Here is a 20297-nt window from a genome sequence, read left to right on the forward strand (position 1 = left end):
TTTGAAGAGAAAATGAGTTAGAAAGCGTTTTAGAAAATTTCAACGGTTGAATATGTTCTTGACATACTCATGAACAACATACTTAAATCTCATCAACATCCATTGGTTGAATGTTGAGAGATCAAGGATTTAAGATTGAAGAAGAAAGGTGAAAAATGAGAGAAGTGAGATTCACCTTCTCCTTGCAAAGTTGGAAATGAGAGAGTGTGAGAGTGAAGTGTGAAGTGTGAGAGTTTAAGGGGAGAGGGAAATCTGATTGTGAAAATCTCCTAGGGTGGCTCTCCTAAGGTGGCTAATTGTGAGATTGAGTGATGTGAGGTTTGCTTTATGGAAAGGCAAATCTCGCATCCCAATGCGAAACGACCACTTTGCGGACACGTGCGATAAACATGCTCGAGTATTATCGGCTAATACTCGATCGGATATTATAAATCGCCCGATCGTAATATCCGATTAGAATTTCGGATTTCGGCATTCCGAGTGAAAAATATTTAGAAAATAGATATGGACCAGCTCAGGGTCTATCTTGACTCGAAATGTGATTACGAAGCCAACGGTGTGATCGGAATTCGATTCCAAGTTACGGAACTCAAAAACCACTTTTTGAGCCGTACCGAGTGGATTTCGGCCCCGACAGTGGTTCAGAACCGACTGTCTCCGAAAATTACCAACATTTACCACAAAATAGGAAATAAAATTACAAGACTAAAACTTAACTAGAGTTTCGTCTAATTCCTTACCGAAAAATTCCCAGAAATTCATTTTTGAATATATAATTAATAAAGATATTAATAAAATCTTATAATTCAAAATCGTAAAATTCGCGGTGTTACATCTCCCTGACAGAATACTAGTACAATACATCCAAGCATTCGGCCACGAGGTTCTCTCCGTTTGAGATTTTGTATGGACGGACTCCTCCGGCCATGACTAGTTTTTTTGGGAAAAACCGCAACTTCCAGTCCAGCAGGGTCAACGCTACACACAAGGAAGGAACTAATCAGCATCTTAAAAAACAATCTTTCACGGACTCAACAAAGAATGGTAGCCCAAACTCAGTCTGGAAGAAAATACATTACCTTTAGTGTGGGTGACTAGGTACTCCGCAAGTTTCAACCTTACTGAAAGATAACTGTGGTAAGTCGGTTGTGTCACAAGCTGTCTCCTCGGTTTTTCGGCCCGTATCAGATCCTTCGCTGCATCGGTTCCGTTGCATATGAACTAGCACTACCAGCCACCGTGTCTTCCATGTATCCCTTCTACTAAGATTCTACAGGGACCCAAATTCACAACATGTTCCTCTTCTAGAACTTGTCAGTGACACTATTGACGGGGAGGGGGGGGGAAGAAACAACTTTAAACACATTCCCTCTACAAGAAGATCACGGTCCAGTGGCACAAAAATAAAAAGGTGATAACGTGGGCTCAAGGGAGGAAGGGCAAACCCAAAAGCTTCAGAAGAATGAAGAGAGAAGAGAGTTTGGGGAAAACAAAATGTGTTGAAACTAAATGAAAGTGAAAAAGTTTCAGAAGAAGGAAGATAGAAGAGAGTTTAGGGAAAACAAAATGTGTTGAAACGAAATGATAGTGAAAGCAATAAGACTTCTCAAGTCTCAGCCAACTACCCACTTAGCCCTTCAATTACTAATGTGGGGTACAACAAAGGTGGACCATTAAATCTAAAGGTGATTCAAAATTTTGTATCCAAGGGTTGGAAGGAGGCCTCGTTGAAACCACCCTCCTCGAACAGTGCAAAATCAGTGGCTCAATCTGCTTTTACCTCGAGCCCTATAAATCCACACTTAATAGTGGATCGTTGCACATTAAAGCAATCAATTGCCAGCTATAAAGGCAATTGTTATGCTTCCCCAAACCTGGCCACAACTTGAACGCCCAGTAGGATGTCGCAAAAGGGATCGTCGAATGAAAACGTATCATGGATGTGTGGCAAAATCAAAGAGACAACTGGTGCCACAAATTTGAAATCTCGCCCAGCATACATTAGGGACGAAGGACAACCCACCTCAGGTCCTTCCAATTTGGGCCAATCTCATAACTCAGCCCAGATTCCTAACCTTGAAGACAAGGTTTCTTTGCAAGAAATGAGCAATGATAGGTGCCCAGACCCTAGAGGAAGGCCCAAACGGCAGCATGTGACTCCCAGCTGGTAGAAGAAGTTTGTTATGAATTAACCTCTAAAATATTCCACTTTTCTGTTAAGCAATTATTACCTTTTGTTAGATCCTGCCACTTGTATGGTAGGGATCCTTCACTAATTTCTATATAATTATGTGATGAACCATTTTGGAGGATAGGAAAGATGAATATTCAGTAAATTCTTAGAGTAATTTTAGTCAATTGTCCATAGAATCACTTTTCTTCCTAACATAGTTGTTTCGCTATGCTTCCCACAAGCTTCAATACTTTGTTTATCTCACCTTCAAGAACCATAAAGTAGGTGAAATTAAAAATGAAATTGTGGATGGAGAGGTACATGGTATTATTTTCGGCCCCTGCTATTGTTGGAATAAGAGAAACTTTTCTTGTTCAAAAGTTACCAACTCTTAATCCAAGTTAGAAGACTAATTGCAATTGAAGGTTACGAATGATGACGAGCTTGGGAAATTGCTAGCTGGTGTTACAATTGCACATGGTGGTATCATTTCTAACATTAACCATGTGCTCTTGCCAAAGAAGACTAATGATGGTGCTGCTACTTCTTCTAAAGAACCTAAAGAAAATGATCGTCATCTTGATAATGTATAGAAAGAATTAAAAATTGAAGAGGGTGATTAGGCTCTAGAGTGTGCATATGTGGATGATGCAAAGGAGGAAGAAAAGAAAACTAATTGATTTAGTTTTTATCAACCACTTTAGAGAAAATTACATTAAATATTTGCCTACCACCGATTATCTCCATTTCATTCATACTCTATTTTCTTTTCACCTCTCTCATTAAACACACAACATTACAATAATGTGTAATATTTCCCCTCATCATTGAAGCAACATATAAGGATCAAGATTAAAGTCCATTTCTTTTCTCTTTTTCATCAATTATGGTTGATTTGGTTTGTTAAGCTTATATCAAGATAGATGGTTAAGTTTTGGATGAAGTTGCTTCTGACCATGGTGGTTAAGCGTCGTTGTTGCTTCGCATTGATTTTAAGACTAAGACATGAATATTCGCTTACCAGCAAGAGGAGGTAGTAGAGTATATCGTTGTGTTCAACACAATCATTTCCAAGCTTGGAATGCATGACACATTCCAGCTTATGGGGGTTGTTAAAGCATTATTGAGATAGTTAGTTGTTAGATACTTGGTTGTTAGTTTTTCTGGTTTTCAATATATAAATCATTGTATCATTTTCTAATTCAATTAATGAGAAAGATTATACAAAAGATTTGATTCTCATTCTTTATTTTTCTCCTTCTTTCTTGTTCATCTTTTCTTTCTCATTCATGCATGACTCTACCATTTTAACGTGATGGAATAAGAAAAGGGTGGGAATATTATCTTTATACATGAAAAAGAATTGTCTTCAGTAATGGAGAGACGAATGTTTATTTCTCTTCATATTTTTAATGATAAAAATATTATTTTATGATAAATAGAATAATAAAAGTGTAATTATATATTGTTTTTTGTTTTTTGTTTTTTATTTTGTAGAATTTGTCTCTCCATGACGATGTCCTTACTCCATCATAATATCCCAAGAATGTGCTAAAAACTAAACTATGTTTAAGAGTTTGGTTGTGGAAGGGAATAAGAGAAATGATAGTTTTAGAAAGCCTATCGAAGTTAGATGAAAGGTAGGAAAGTGTAGGACTGACAATGACCGAACCAACTCGGTATTCATTAGAAACTCGATTCGTTATTTAGCTCGATAAACGTGGTTCATGAACTAAATGAGCTGAACTTGAGCTCAAAATTGAGCGCATTAAATAAACTAGCAGGAGTTGGATATAGTTCGACTTGTATATATATAAACTAATTTTTATGTTTATTAGGAACCATATATTATTTTCTATATTTATTGTTATTATATATAAAAATATTTATATATATAAAACCTTTTCAAGTATTTTTAAAATTTTAATTAATTATTTGAGTTGTCGATATGAACCATTCAAAGTGAACCGAATAGTTCGCGAACTTTAACCAAGCCAGATTCGAGCTAAAAAAATAACTCGTATAGAACTTCAGTCGAGTTTCGAACTGAGCTGAATCGATCCAGCTGAGCTCTGATTCGTCTCGGTTCGGCTTGTTTCCAACCCTATGGAAATGTTTTGAATGGTTGTTGGAGCCTTTAGAATCATTCATATGTCTATTTTCATAGTTCTCCTAATTTTAAGTTTTTCTAGAGACAATATTAAAATCCTAAATTCTTTTAGTAAAATTATATAACTACATTATTGTTAATTATATTTTTAAATGAAAATAAAAAATATTATTTCATAATTATTATTTTGCTCTCCTCCCATCTAATTTCATACTCTCAAATAATGGAAATGTTCAACTTAATTTACCTCCATTTCTCATTTTCTTCTCTCCTTCTTAGCCCTTTAATAGAAGACATCGAAAATGATAATTGATTTTCCATAACAAGAAGTCTTCTTTATATATTTAATTAGACAAAATTTTCTATCAAAACTTGTCATTTCCATTTATTTAAAAGTAAATTATACTCACGGATTTATGATACTATTGTGTAAGCTACTTGAAATAAAAATATTTATTGTTTGATAATTCAGTCAACATTACTTATGTGTTGAACCATATTTTGGATTAATATTATATTGAGTTAATAGTTAGTTTAAACTCACTTAACTTTTGTATATTTATGACTAAAATATGTGTAAAATAGATTAACTACTTAAGAGTTAGGTAAAGTTAAGTCCTTTTTATTTTCTATATAAGAGATTGGTTAAAAAAATTATATTTTAATCCATTCAATTATATTCATTTAATTCATTCAATGAATGAAACACATCATTTTCTTACTCTTTCACTTCTAATATATGATAAATATAGTTATATCTTCTATGATGTGTTGTTTATCCATCAAGCTTTTAATATGCAACTTCTTGATGTAAAACATTCTACGACCATGAGAGACAGCTACATCATCACTCCTTTTGTCAATAAGTTTCTTTTTCTTCTCTATTTCTTTATTATTCTCTCAATTCTTCTTGATATTCTGGAGACAAATATTGTCCATATTTTAACATATTTTTCTCTTGTTATTCTTGTGCTAAAATTGCATACAATTCACCATATTCTTCTTGATACAAAATTGTTAATATTTCATTATATTTTTCTTTTGTTATTCTTGAGTAAATATTGATCATATTTCACTATATTCTTCTTGATAATCTTGAGGCAAATATTGTCCATATTTCATTTCATTCTTTGGCCAAGAAACTAATAACATTCTTGAGCATTATTATTGAACAAATATTATTTATATTCTAGATTTCTTTCATTCTTTGGCCAAGAAATCAAGATGGTAATCTTGAATATTGTTATTCTTGAACAAATATTATTGTTCATACTTCATCATATTCTAGATTTCTCTCATTATTTGGCCAAAAAGCCAAGATGATATTCTTGATATCAATAATGTCATTTGATCTTCTTTATATTGTGTTGGTTCTTGATGAACAACATTATTACTTTTAATTTCACTAAGTTTCTTCTATTTAATAGTCATCTTTGGCTTTCATTCTATGTAATCCTTAATTTGCATGAGCATTGGTTGAAATTAGTGAACAATGACATATGTGTAACATATGCAAGTTGGATAGAGAGACTTGTACAAAGACACGTAGCGAGAAATTAATTAAAAAAATTCTAACAAAATATTTGAAGTCTTTTCCATTCAATCATCTTTTGCCTAAGTTGAGAGTTGTGAACAATCACTCTCTAACTTGTGAGGGATGTTGAAATATTTTTGTATTTTGGATTAATATTCTATTGAGCTAGTAATTAGTTTAAATACCAACAAGGTCTTGGTCTATTAGTGTAAGGCTCCACTGAGTTCCCAAGGTCGATGGTTTGATTCTTGGAAGCAACACTTGTTGGAAGGGGAAACCTTAAACCCCGAAAGAGATTAGTTTCTTTTCCAAAAAGGTGAGAGAGCACCATTGGTAGTACCAAAAGTAATTAGTTTAAACTCAGTTACCTTTTGTATAATTTCCATGAATAAAGCATGTGTAAAATATATTGATTAGGAGTTAGGTATGATTAAGTCTATTGTATTTTTATATAATACATTACTAATTTTTTTTATTTCAACTCATTCAATGAATGAAATAGACGATTCTTTTCTTGCTTATTGATTTCTAATATGATATTAGAACAATGTAATTATGTCTTCCATGGTGTAGAGGAGGAGAGTTGTTCAAGGGGTTCAAGGAAAGAAGTGTTGGAAGAAGAAAGTGCAATTGTTCAAAAGGATGCTCATGCTTCTCAGTTCAACAACTAAGTTTTAAGTCAAAATAAATAGTTCTTATTCATTTTTTTGCTCTCTTTCTTTATCAATATCTTTCATATTATTCTATTCTTATTTTTTAGCAAAATTGCTCATATTTCATTCTTAAGCAAAAAATGATAATAGTTCATCATATTCTTTGGCTAAAAAACCAAAATAGTATTCTTGAACAGGTATTGCTCATATTTCATCATATTCTAAATTTTTTTCATTCTTTGTCCAAACACAAAAATGGTATTCTTGAATAAGTATTATTCATATTTCATCACATTCTAGATTTCTCTCATTCTTTGGCCAAAAAATCAAGATGATATTTTTTAGCAATAATATCATTTGATCTTCTTTCTGTTGCATTGACTCTTGATAACAACAATATTACTTTCAATTCCAGTAATCAAGTCTGCTTTGACTCTCATTCTATACAATCATTCTTTGTATTTTTTCTACAGTATATGGTATGCTCGAAGAAGAGTAACTAAAATGTAAAGGTAAATCTCATTGCTTCCTATGATAATTACTTTCAATTTCAGTAATCAAGTCTTCTTTGACTCTCATTCTTTGTATTTTTTCTAAAGTATATGGTATTCTTGAAGAAGAGTAACTAAAGTGTAAAGGTAAATCTCATTGCTTCCGATGATAATCAAGGTGCTGAAATAGCAATGTTATTAAAACCGGACCGGTCATCAAACCGGTGAGGGTACTGGTTTAGTGGTTCAACCAGTGGTTCAGTAATTAAACCGCATGGGATTAAACCGGTTAAACAAGACATACATACTTATATATATATAAACCTGTAACAAAAATTATCTAATATGTAGATACTCAAATTTATAATCCATATTTATAGTCAAAGTAAGAATTCTCATAAACAAATAACTTTAATAAATCCAGAGTCTAAATTACAAATACAAATAGTAATCCACAAGTACTTGTCTTACTTAACAAACTCGAAACATATGACACAAGTTCATAACTCAGTCTAGAAAACATATTATATATTTAAAACTTTAACACCAATGAGTCAAAGTTGTTTCATATTGAGGTTCTATTTCTTCACCATTTAAGTCCAAAGCTTGACTAATGTTGTCTTCAACTAGGTTCACATTCTGCACAGGGTTGAGTTGTGCATCATCATCATCTTCTAAATTTAATTGATCTACAACAATATCATTTTTTCATACATCAATTTTCATACAAGTTAACAATAAAATAAATTAGTTATTAGAACCAAAACTGACAATGCAATAAAAAACATACCAATGTCATCAGATGAGGGTTGGATAGAAATATTTGCAAGATCATTTCGTAAGGCCTCAATCTCTTCATAAGTTAGGAATGGTGGCGACTTCTCCAATATAAAATGAGAATAATCCTCAAATGTTTCTAAATTCATTGGGTCATAATTTTGATATCTTATATATATATATATATATATATAATATATATATATTGGTTAATACCTTTGTTGTAGCCTCAAGTTGTAGCGAACAAAGACAAGATCATTCAGTTTTGATGCTCCAGCCTATGTGGGGTTTTTTAAAATTACATATATGAACCGGCCGGTTCAATCAAATTCCGGCCGGTTCCCCGGTTTTTCTCCAATTTACACCGGTTTTGATGCTTAGCTGGCACAACACTTGTTTCGTATCGGTTATGGGACTGGTTGGTCGGTTCTCCAGTTGAACCGGCCGTCCGAACCGGTTTTAATAACATTGTGAAATAGTGCAACCAAAAAGACATGTCAACATAATGTCAAAGAATATCCTTGCAATGGAGCATTCTCCATTCAATCATCTTTTGTCCAAGCTAAGAGTTGTCAACATATACTCTCTAGTTTGAGGGGTGGTGCTGGAATATAATTTTGGGTTTTAATATTGTATTGAATTAGTAATTAGTTTAAATTCAGTTACTTTTTGTATTTTCGAGACTAAAACATGTGTAAAATAAACTAGTTAATTAGTTAGGAGTTAGGTAGATTTAATTCCCTTATATTTTCTATAGAATATCTTTCAAACTTTTTTTTTTGTAATTCAATTCTATTCGTTTAATACATTTCTTTTGTTTTTGCTCTTTAATTTCTAATATTATTTACATCATATTAATATCTATTGTTTCAATAGTTAATATTTGTGCATTGTTAATGTAAATATTATACACATTCATTATATCATTTACTACTCATTTATATTACTTTTTTAGATGAATCAATAATGATTAAATATGAATTATAGATGATATAATGATAATATTAAAAACTCTTACTCAATTAGTGAATACTTTTTTTTATTTCAAAACATCTAACTTGCGTTTTGTAACACGTGCAATACACGAGTGTCTAAACCAATGTTATGAAACCTGAGCCGGACATCAACCCGGAAGAGGTCCCATATAGGTTCTAACCGGTTTAACAGGTTAGACGTTCGGTCAGACCGGATGATTTTATAATATCATATATAATTATATATATTATATAATGAATTGAAATAAGTGAATAACATATTTATCAATGTCATGCTTTGTGTAATGCATACATATATAAATCAAAATAAAAGTACATCAAACAAGTTTAAGTTACATAATTAAAATTATAAATCAAAACACAATATCTCAGATTAAACATTCTAATTCATCCAAGTATTATTGTCTTCATTAGATCCAAAATTGACATTACCGGTTAGAAATGCAGTTAAAGTGTAATTATCTACATCTTCTTAAGAAAAAAAGTTTAATAATAATTCACAAACAATACATCAAATCACAAAATTTAACATTAAAACTTATTTACTAAAATTATATTGAGATTAAAACCAAGAACTAATATTGAATCATAAATTTTTAGAAGTTAGCATTAATAAGAACTTTAAATACTAAATACACAGTGAGTTGTGGACACACTTTGCAGTTACCACGTATATATGTTGATAAGGTAGTCAATATGATTGGGGAAGAGAGAGAGTTAGTGGGTGAGTTCAATATTTAATTAAAAGACAAGGACAAACAATGAAAGGTATATCATTAAACAATAACACAAACAAAGAAATTTGTTCATACCACCATAAGTCCACAATGCACAAACATTGGAAGGCAACAACGAACAGAGAAGGATGATGATGCAAACAACGAAGTAGACGGCGATGTAAACGGCAAAGTAGACGGCGATACGAACAGTAGACATGGCAAAACAAACTTTGCCCGCGGGCGTGCCCGCATAGCCCGCATTTCTTTGCGGGCGGGGCATACATTTTTTGTCCAATTGTCCGTTTCGCCCGGCCCGTTTTGCCCACCAAGTTAGCGGACATTTCCGTTGGGCATGCAGGCGACCCATAAATTTAAGTTAAGGAAAAAGTAAGAAAATTTTAAATAAGTTATGATCTAATGTAATTTGTTAGTCTTCATATAAAATATCAAAAAAAATTGTTACTTTTTTATCTTCAACTACTTTGTTTAATTTAATTTCATTTATTATATGAATTTTTTATTTTTTTAATTATTCAACAATGTCCGCGGGCCGCTCGTTACCCGTTATAAAACGGGCAGGGCATTGAATTTTGTCCGTTAAGTCAATGCGGGCATGCCCGGCCCGCTTAAATTTTTACGGGCATTTGCAGGCGCGGGCTAAACGGGTCGGGCGGCCCGTTTTGCCATCTCTAGCGAAGGACAGTGGTTGCTAGATTTTCTCATTTCTCTCTATTTCTTCTTTCTTGGATTTGTTTGTGACCTTCTCTAAGTTTTACTCTTTTGTTTTATGGTTTCTATTTTATTTTTTTTAAATAGTTGGACCGTTCGGTCTAACCAACCGGGTTATTCAGGGTTTACCCAGTCTAACCCAGTTTGACCGGATTAAAACCGGCCAGAAATGGTCTGAGAATGATTCCAGTTTATTGGCTAGTACGGGACCATAAAAACAAGCGGTCAACGGTCGGATCGTTCGGTCCAGTCCTAATAACCATGGTCTAAACCTAATTAAAATCTTATTGTTAATTAATTAAAGTGTATTTGGACATCTAGTTCTTCGAATAAATAACTGTAGTTTTTCCTCAAATTGCTCTATCAATTAAGTGAGGAAAGATTAAAAAGAAATTATTAACATCATCAAGCAACAAATTATTTTATTGTTTTTCTAACTATAATTTGACAATGTATTCAGGGAGGTTTGAGTGAAATTATTAAGATTATCAAGCAATAAATTATTTTATTGTTTTTCTAACCAATATTTGACATAATTTATTCAAGGAGGTTTGAGTTGAAGCTTCCAACTAATAATGAGGTTAAGAAGAATAGCTATATGTAAGGAAGAGCAAAGAACAATCCTAATAACTTTGAGTAAGGGTGCGCGTTGGGCCAAGCCTTACCGACCCTAATGTTGGTTGGGTTATTTTTCTATACCCGAACTCGGTTTTAAATCTAAAGCTAATTCAATCGTAAATTTCGATTCGGTCAGCCTTTGAATTCAACTTCAGTTCCGATTAAATATAATGCATACATCTTTTAGATAAAATCTTCTTAATGACACAATCACAACTAATGACAGATGAAATAATACGAGACAACAAATATGCTCCCATCGCAATGTGCAACTACTACCATTTTATTATCATTAAGAATTAATGCTACATAGCAAATGTCCTAAAATCAGTTCTTCACTGGATTGAGCTTGTAGCCACTCAATATACAACAAGGCTTATTCTTCATCATTCGAATCAGCAATTCACACATAGCTTAAGTGAGAAACAAACTTCAACCTTCTGATTGCAAAATGTTAAGAAAAATAACCTTTGGGGTGTGTGGTTGAACTAAACATTTGCTCAAAAATTCTAATGAGAATGAGACATAATAAACCACCCCAAGGGACTCATAAGGCAGTATACTGATAAATCTATAACCAAATTGTGAATATACACAATCAGTTAGAAGACACCATAATGAAAAATAATCAAAACCTACCAACAATGTATTTGTCTAATAGTGTAAGGTCCACTAGATCCCCAGGATGACTAAAAAGTCAACGATTCGATTCCTGGGAGCGACGCTTGTTGAAAGGAGGAACCATATACCCTGAAAAGGATTAATTTCTTATCCATAGGATGAGGAAATACTTTTGATAGTACCAAAAAAATAATCAAAAACTATTAGCATAAAAAAGCGCATAGCAGAAGCAGCAATAATGACCTGTATTAAAGTATTATTATTAACATGTTGTTTCTATTGTAGTTGAACCATATAATAATGTGAACCAAATCATATGCAAATTCACAAAAGGGTGCTAGAAAATTTGTTTCTGGCATCTTCTACACTTCCTCTGTACATTTTAAGATGTTATACTTGCAGAGAGGGCAAGTAGCATTAATATGCAGCCATTTGTCCACACAGGTACAGTGAAAGTGGTGACCACAAGGAAGTTTTCTTAGTTCAGCTCCATCTTCATATTCTGAAAGACAGATGCAACATTCCTACAGTTTACCACCCAAAATAAAAGGTTACATTGGCAGAATACCAGAGGAACAGATGTTGTATAGGAAAACCATGACAGAAAAAAGGATGGAACTATTGGACCCGACCGTGGAGCCTCCAACTACAGGGAGTTCCATTGTTAAGGGACATAGGAAGTGTGGAGAGTCACAAGGGAGACAACACGTTTTGGTTCAAGACATGGGGTCTCGCTTATGCCTCTCCACTCTTCCCATGCATCGGTAACAATGGAACTCCTCGGTGGTTGGAGGGTTTCCAGTCGTGATAGAGGCTATGTTTAAAACATTACATGGTCTACACTCAGAATATATTGAAATAATATCTAGTGAGAGACAGCAACATGAGCACTAGGATAAAGAATAAAAGTTCATGCCTGCTTATAACAAAAAAGTAAAACATACCGCATCTCCATCACAAATATCATGTTCAGTAGGTGAATTAGCCACACATTCGGTCATTATTCCACCAGCAGGTCCTTCGGGATTACCAGCAAGTTTCGCATCATTGGAAATTCTTCGGAATGTGTATTTCGACAAGTGCTCTATGTCTTTTTTCGTTGCCCCATCCTGCTTTTTGGAACCACAGAAAAGGAGAGAAAGACATGAATGAAGGCCATGAACAGAGTAACTAACAAATTCCGAAAAAAAGTATCTCATATAAATACTCTTACGCTGCAAAACAATGTCATCAAGTCCAATCAAATACACAAGCTCAAATTTAAGAAATAGTCACCCATCAACACGTAGCCAACAAGATGGAATTATCATATCATTTATTAGTGATACATCCACAATCAGGTTGTAGGAAAACAAGTCATATGGTTAAATTCATCCTTCTCAGATCCTAGAAAGTAAAAAATGGCAACCTGAATGAAGCATACAAAACCGCTGGATAAATAAAGGTATCTATAATAAAATAAGCATAGGTTAAATCATATACTTTCACCATTACTTCCACACTTGAAAGAATCCAAGGGATACAAGTTTATAAGCATTCTCCAAAGATTTCCCAATAAATCAACCTTAAAAAGTTTAGCTTTTACAAATCACAGGCAGTGAGTAAAATTAGCTACGACTTATTAAAAGTAAATTTTGAATTACAAGTTGCACAGAAACAGAGTTCAGCATGATATGCTTCATACTTTATATTATATAAAACAAAATAATTCAAAGTCAAGAAGCAACCATAAGCCACATGGTAGCAGATGTCAGATTCCTTAAAATCATTCCCTAGTTTAATCATGATAACAAAATTATTTCATCCTAATGTATTCACGACACTGTTTCCTATTATTTTCCAGAAAGACGGAAAATTTTAGTAAGACTATCGTATACAAAAATTAGTTACTAGCAGGCTAAGCAAGAGGCAAGCTAAAGGGATAACTGGTCTGCAACATAAGTACAAACTCTTCACCCCCTAGGAAGTCATAAACATAATTCTTCAGCTCCTGATCCTAAGGCTTAGCTTAGTTTGATAGTCTTCAGAAGAAAAACAAATGTGATATTTCTCCTTTGTAACAACTCATATGAATGACATAATACATGACACAATCCTTCAACCTTCACAATCTTTTCATTAATTCAGAAGTTCTGCTCAGCATCTTATATTTTAAACGGATCCTATTAATGTCACACCATGACAAGGAAAAATTCCGATTTAAATTAATTAGTGTTGCCGCTGTAAGACAGAATTAGTCCATCAAACCAAACCCTGTCTAAACCCCAAAATTAGATAGATCCCTACAAACAAGCATATAGATCTCTCTTTAATACCAAATAGAAATTGCGGCCATTCTAGCTTCATCCTTCCATGTCATTTAGCCTCAATAAATTCATAAATACGTAATATCTTGAGCCATAAATTTTACTGATTTCCTTTTAAGGATCAGAAAATGACACTGACTGAGTATAATTAGAGAAACAAACACTTATTCAAGGAACTAGTTTCATACATTCATATACCAACCCAAACAAGAACCTATAATAACCATGACTTGCCTGGTCTGCAACTGCATACAGAAGTGCAATGATGCATGGAAGGCAACAGCAAACGGCAATGCTAATGAAGCAGGCCAGTGCAACACAGAAAACGACAAAGAAAACATCAAACCCCAGGAAAACTATGCATAGCCTGCAAAGCAAGTGCATTTCGTGAAAAGTATTTAACTATAATAACAGATTAACAGTAGATTAACCAAAAGGGAAGTATATTACAAATAGAGTATATAATGCCATATATATATATATGAGCAAGTTGCATGAGAGAGTGAAAGAGATCAAACCAGTATAGCAGAGGAGAATCTTGGGCCAAATCTTGACCACCAGCTGAAACCCAATAGAATCCAACGACCCACCAAATAAATGAAAACATTGTGTTGGCTGATTCCAAACGCTTCGCCATACTGCTTAGAAAAAGATGAAAATAAAAATACATAGTGAGAAGTGGGGTGGGAGCCAGAATACTCATGAAATAATCACAGATTCATAGTAAATTTACAATAATAATTTTTCTTTCCATGGTCAATGTAATAACACAAGCTAACATAAATTGGACATACTGTTTCGACCGGGGTTATCATGTGCATGATAGTGCCGTTATCGCACCATCATGTCACATCACATGCGCCACATCGATTTTTTGTGCAGCGGCCTGTCACAGCCACTATCGCCTCCTGTCGCGACTCTGATGCTGGGTTTTTCTGCTGTGTCCCTCAAATTTTTTCTTACAATTTTATCCTCACTTTAATTCATGAAAATTCTGACTTGCCCTCTTTAGCAAATTCTATTTCACGCTATCATACGAAATATTTTTTTTACCCTCACTTAAACCAGCAGATCTCAATTTAACCCTTACTTAGAATGGCTGTTGCACAGACTGAGAAATCCTTCTTCCTTGCACAACAGCTTTTGCAGCCACAGAGATCAACCTTCTTCTGTGCACAAACCCAAGGCACAGACAGGGATTTTCACAGCCTTCTGCACTCACAAATGCAAGTTCTCGGCCTTGTATCATCACAAATATAAGTTCAAATTCTATAATCACTCGTTACGAATGCAAATCCCTAGCCTTGTTTCAGCTTTATCCTAGCCTTGTTTCAGTTACAGAATAAATGCAAATTCTATAATCACTCGTTACGAATGCAAATTCTATAATCACTCTCTGCACTCAGTATTAGCAAGTTCCTAGCGTCCCACACGTTTCATGCAGCCCCTTGCTCTGGTCTAGCTTCCATTTCAGCCTTCTCTAGCAAAGCCCATCTCTATTTCGATGGCATTTATTATTACTAAATTATTGTTATCAGTTATACTTCACATTAATGGTAACCGTGTCAGTAAATTATAAATTTAAAGCATTAATTATATATGTGAAATTTATGTTTACTATATCTGCTCTCTCTGGTATAGCAGCCACTATCTGCAGCTATACCACTGTAGCGTTTTTGGGTAGGTCGCTCCGCACCACAATCGATAACTATGGTTCAACTTTCAACCCACAATACTATTCATATGCATAAAAAATTAAATTATTTCTTTAGTTTGAGTTAAGAGGCAAATTCATAATAGAAAAAAATCATATTAAATAATGGCAAAAGTTAGTTAATCTCAAACAACTTTTGAAATTAAACCTAAAAAACATAACACTTATCCCATACCATCTTGTATCTACAATTTAACATTAAGAAAACCACGGCTGAATACTGATTTACACCTAGTGACTTCCACCCATTGAGGCTCCAAAGTGTTTCTTCTCTATCGTATATAAATTCTACGGATTGAGAACTTGGGTAATTATCACATGACACCTTTACCATCTCTTTCTACAATTGAACTTAAATTTCGAGCATCATTTTCAATCACTCAAAGTAGTTTCAGCCATACTTAAGATATTTTCAGATATAATAGGATTTCAAGACGGGAAAAAGGTGGTCAAATGCATGAGGCTCCCACTGCCACTTGGTGCGATTTAGAGAGAGTAAAGATATGCAGCCTTATCCCATGAGAGGTTGTTTACAGGTTTTGAACAGTCACACCTTATCATTTCACCAAGGCGGGTTTCGAGATGTTAGAAAAAACCATTTGATTTATTCTCTAACTGATTTATTTTTTACCTTAATTGTTGAGAAAGGTAAAACTGCTATATGGGCTCTTTGAAATGTTGGTTGAAGGAGTTCTCAATTTTTCAACAAACATGGGTATTTATTACTTAATGTGACTAGCAGCACATATCATCAGAAAGCAAAAATTGATATAAGGCTCTTTCAAATGTTGCTTAAAGGATTTCTCGGTTTTTCAATCAATGTAGCCATTTTTTTCTTAATTCAATTAACATATCATTTAATTCCAACTAGTTCAAAGGAGTTTCATTACACCATAGGAAATATATGAAAGCACGTAGGTTCCTTAAACAGCAGAAAAGAAACCCACTACTCCTAATTATATGGCTCAATCAATAATAGGAACCAAAGCCTACATCAGGCATCAACTTAGTGTAGTATTATCATAAATATGACAAACAGGATCAGACACTCATAAATTCTCATTAGCCGCATAATGCAACTCAATAATGAAACAAAAGCTTAATTGTTACCTTTTGATTAATAATCTGAAAATGGAGGATAACATTTCTAAGAGGAATGTCTCTATAAGATATGTATAACACAACACTAAGAAAGACAAACAACAAACGAACAAAGTCCCTCAGCTCCCAGAGCTTAGGGCCCAAGCCTGTGGCCCAAATATTCCTAAACTGCAAGACAAATTCTCTCCCTCCACTATCTGTCAATAAAAAATCGGTTTCTGACCCCATTATTTCGCGCTTATCATAACTACTAACTCCTCCTATATCTTATTGATCCATGCCCCGTCCTTCCTTCTAAAATAAACTCTCCATATCTTCGGTCTGTGGCTTAATTGATCAAGCATTTGACCCAAATCTTGTCTGGACCTACGCTAACTGGCTCCATAACCACACACACATCAATTTACATCAATAAATCACTTCCATTAATGAAAAAACAACTTGTTTTATCCCATGCATTTACATGTGGGGTTTTAAATACAGTTGAACTCATGTGGTTGCATTGCGACCGTGATCAGCTGATGCGCGCAAATGCAATACGCAATCACCGCCAGGTGCAATTGCAGCAGTCACCACAGTCGAGATGCTGAGGCAGCATCATATGATGCAATCCAAAACCACTTAACAACCTATACTTACTCACAATTCCTGTCACAAACCCTTGATTAATTATAAGTAGATTGTTTTGTTAATTAAATAAACTTCATAAGTGATATATTCCATTACTCTTCTCATTCAGGATCTATGAGTAATGCATGAAAAAACAAAACTGAACCCTAAAAATTTGAAGTTCAAAATGACAATGAGTAATGATGCAGATAATAAAATCACCTTGTACCCTCTTCATCCAATTGAGACATTAACTGATATTGTCCAGAACCAGAGCTCAAATCCACACTTCCATCAACACCATCTTGCACCGCCACGGCGTTCGACTCTTCCCTCCGAGTCCTTCTCCGCTTCTTAAACTCAATACAAACACAAACCACATGAAGAATACACTGCAGAGCATAACCAATAACCCACACCGTCAAAGGCATGCTCGGAGTTTCATTCACACTCAGAATCAACACCGTAGCGCCGGTAACAACAAACGCAAAGTTCCAGAGAATATCCAGCACCACCACGGGCTTCGAATAAGCCCAATCGCTCTGCCGCTCCTCCAATTGCTCCGCCGCCGTCTCTCTCACCATCATCGACGGCTCCCGCATCATCCTCTGGCCACTCGCTTGGCGGAGGAACCGTGCCGCTTGACGTATACCTCGCCGCGAGAATCGGTTAGATTCGTCGGAGGAGCTGCCGGAGTTTCCGAGAATCGGTGTCCGATTAGTGGCGCCGTCATCGGAGTAGCGGTTCGATGAAACTGTCGCCGCCATGAGTTATTATTTTTATGTTATTTTATTTGAAACCCGTGACTCGGTGAGTCAGTTCAGGACATGTTAGTTTTGTTTTTCGATTCTTAGAGAAATAACCGTTTTCGGAAATGATGATTTATGTGTCGGTGTTTTATACGTGAAATGTAAGGAAAATTGTTGTCTGAAAAGTGAAAACAGAAATTATATTACAACTATGATTTCTCTTTTTGTTTTTCTATGTCAAAATCGCTAATCAGTTTTCGTGTACATCAAGATCCTTATCCACTCCGTTTTTGTCCTTTTTTGTTTTGTTTTTTTTGTTCAAATTTTTTAATTTGTTTTTTGGTGCAATTGTTTAACAAAAACTGTTATCTTCTTAGCTAAATTGATGTATTTTTCCATAAGTATTATTATATATTTTAAATTTCAAAATTATTATTTGACGTATTCATAAATACTCCCCAAGACCAACGGACGTTGGTTCAAGTGGTACATGCTTGATTCCCCTTAAGCAAGAACCTGGGTTCGAGTCTTGTGGATGGAAAAAATGCTTGTTGGGAGAGTTAGTCCCACTTACCTGTGGATGTTCCCGGCTCGGACAAGATTGCAAGGATAATAAGGATATGAAATATATATATTCTATAGAATAAAAATAAAGAATATTTATAATAAAAAATAAAATATATGAAATTTCCTTAAACCGAAAAAATATTTTTAGGGACTGCTCGGGCAGAAATAAACTTATTTTTCTATATAGAATGAATTGTTGTAAATTTCAATTTTAATTTGGGATTTTGCCTTCTGCTTACTTTAGGAGGATTTGTAAGATATGTCATTTTTCTTACCAATATACTACTACCATTTTTTATCACAATAATTATCCTTTTTTAACGAGTAAAAAAATAATATATGAGTTTTATACATTATGATTAAATAATTCATCAAACATATTTAATTAGAATAACTATCATTTTCCTTACCACTACACTAACTCCCATTTTTTATCACAATAACTTTCCTTTCTTAATACAGAAAAGACGTATATATTAATAATTTATGAGTTTTATATATTGTTACCGTATCATTTACTATTTATTTTTAATCATTATTGACTTTCTAAAAAATACTCTAAATGAATAGTAGATAATGTAATAATTGTGTATGAATTTTTACACAAATAACATATAAATATCACACTCTTTTTAATACACACTAACTACTATTTTTGAGTATCTTTCTTTAGATATTGCATGTTAAAAACTAGCAGGAATCATATAGATTACAATATGAGATTCCACTTGTGCTTTATATAATCATTTAATAATTAAGAAAATACTTAAATTTTATTGGCTAATTATGTGAAAGACATCATTTATATTATATGTTTGAATAATTAAATATAGTAAAATATATTTTATGTAAAATGACATGGATATTTAGAAAGACATATAGAATAAAAGAATATATATGATAAAGGCACCTTAGTAATTAAGGAAATACCTTAAATAGTTTTCTTATTATATAATCATCTAATAATTAAGAAAATATTAAATTTTATTCAACTTGTTGTGTAAAATATTTTGTGTATGGGTTAATTTTATTTCCATTTGAGTAGTTAAATATAATAAGAAATTTATCTGAAATGACATAAATATTCGGAAACTCATATATCATGAAAGAATATGTATAATAAAGGCATTATCCAACAATGTAAGTGTGTATCTTGTAATTTTTTGACTCGGTTAACAAGCTACTCAATTTATTCGGTAAATAAAAAATGGAAGGGGTTTGTAACTTAAAAAAATGAGCTTGTAGCTTTCGAAAAGGAACTTGTAGAGTTTGGAAACTACTTAAAAAATGACGTTTAGAAAGTGAAAGTAGCTTTCAATAATTTATTTATCAATTTTACCTTTCAAAATTTTTAAAAATTGCATTAGTTATCTTCAATTAAAAATTATTATTTTTCTTGTCTCACCTTATCTCTCACACTATCTCACAAATAAATAAAATATTGTATACAATTAAAAATAAAATATTAAAATAAAGGATGGTAATTTTGATATTAATTTATCTATACTCCAATTAATAATTATATAATTAATAAATAAATAACGCAAAAAAAAACACTGTCCAATTCTTTATTCTGGTTAAAAAATATGAATTGGGTGAAAACTCAAAAGATAGAAGAATCGATAAGAATAATTCAATTCTTTTTTAATCAAATGTTATGGTTGAATATATTATTTTAACAAATTCTTCTTCTTCATTGTTAGGAAAAAAAATTGAATGCTAAAACAAACAAAATCATAAATAAAATTTAAAAATAAAAGAAAAGGGGTTTTAACTTGAAGGATGACTATTAGTTTGAATTAAATTTCTTTAGTGAAAAAGCTAGTTTTAC

General features: G+C 33.2%; 1 protein-coding gene across 2 annotated transcripts; it reads right to left on the bottom strand.

Annotated features, from left to right (window-relative positions):
* On the bottom strand, positions 11649–18107 carry LOC109332094 (E3 ubiquitin-protein ligase At4g11680-like). 2 transcript variants are annotated; one of them, XM_019566914.1, is made up of 5 exons: positions 17373–18107; positions 14245–14367; positions 13961–14093; positions 12365–12529; positions 11649–11944 (listed from the first exon to the last, which is right to left on the bottom strand). In XM_019566914.1, the coding sequence occupies exons 1-5, from the start codon at positions 17915–17917 to the stop codon at positions 11783–11785; spliced, it is 1128 nt and encodes a 375-aa protein (XP_019422459.1). In that variant the 5' UTR covers positions 17918–18107; the 3' UTR covers positions 11649–11782. The 2 variants fall into 2 exon arrangements, with proteins under 2 accessions (XP_019422459.1, XP_019422461.1); XM_019566916.1 differs by having other exon boundaries at positions 14245–14364; positions 17373–18102.

Source organism: Lupinus angustifolius, chromosome LG18 (assembly GCF_001865875.1).
Source record: "Lupinus angustifolius cultivar Tanjil chromosome LG18, LupAngTanjil_v1.0, whole genome shotgun sequence".
NCBI classification, from domain to species: domain Eukaryota; kingdom Viridiplantae; phylum Streptophyta; class Magnoliopsida; order Fabales; family Fabaceae; genus Lupinus; species Lupinus angustifolius.

Bases quoted from the DNA above. Each gene is read 5' to 3' on its own strand.
- LOC109332094 (XM_019566914.1), bottom strand. From the start codon at position 17,917: ATGGCGGCGACAGTTTCATCGAACCGCTACTCCGATGACGGCGCCACT. The intron at 14,368-17,372 runs GTGATTTTATTA...TCTTTTTCTAAG, and splicing joins TTGGATGAAGAGGGTACAAG to CAGTATGGCGAAGCGTTTGG. The intron at 11,945-12,364 runs GTATGTTTTACT...GGTAAACTGTAG, and splicing joins ATATTTGTGATGGAGATGCG to GAATGTTGCATCTGTCTTTC.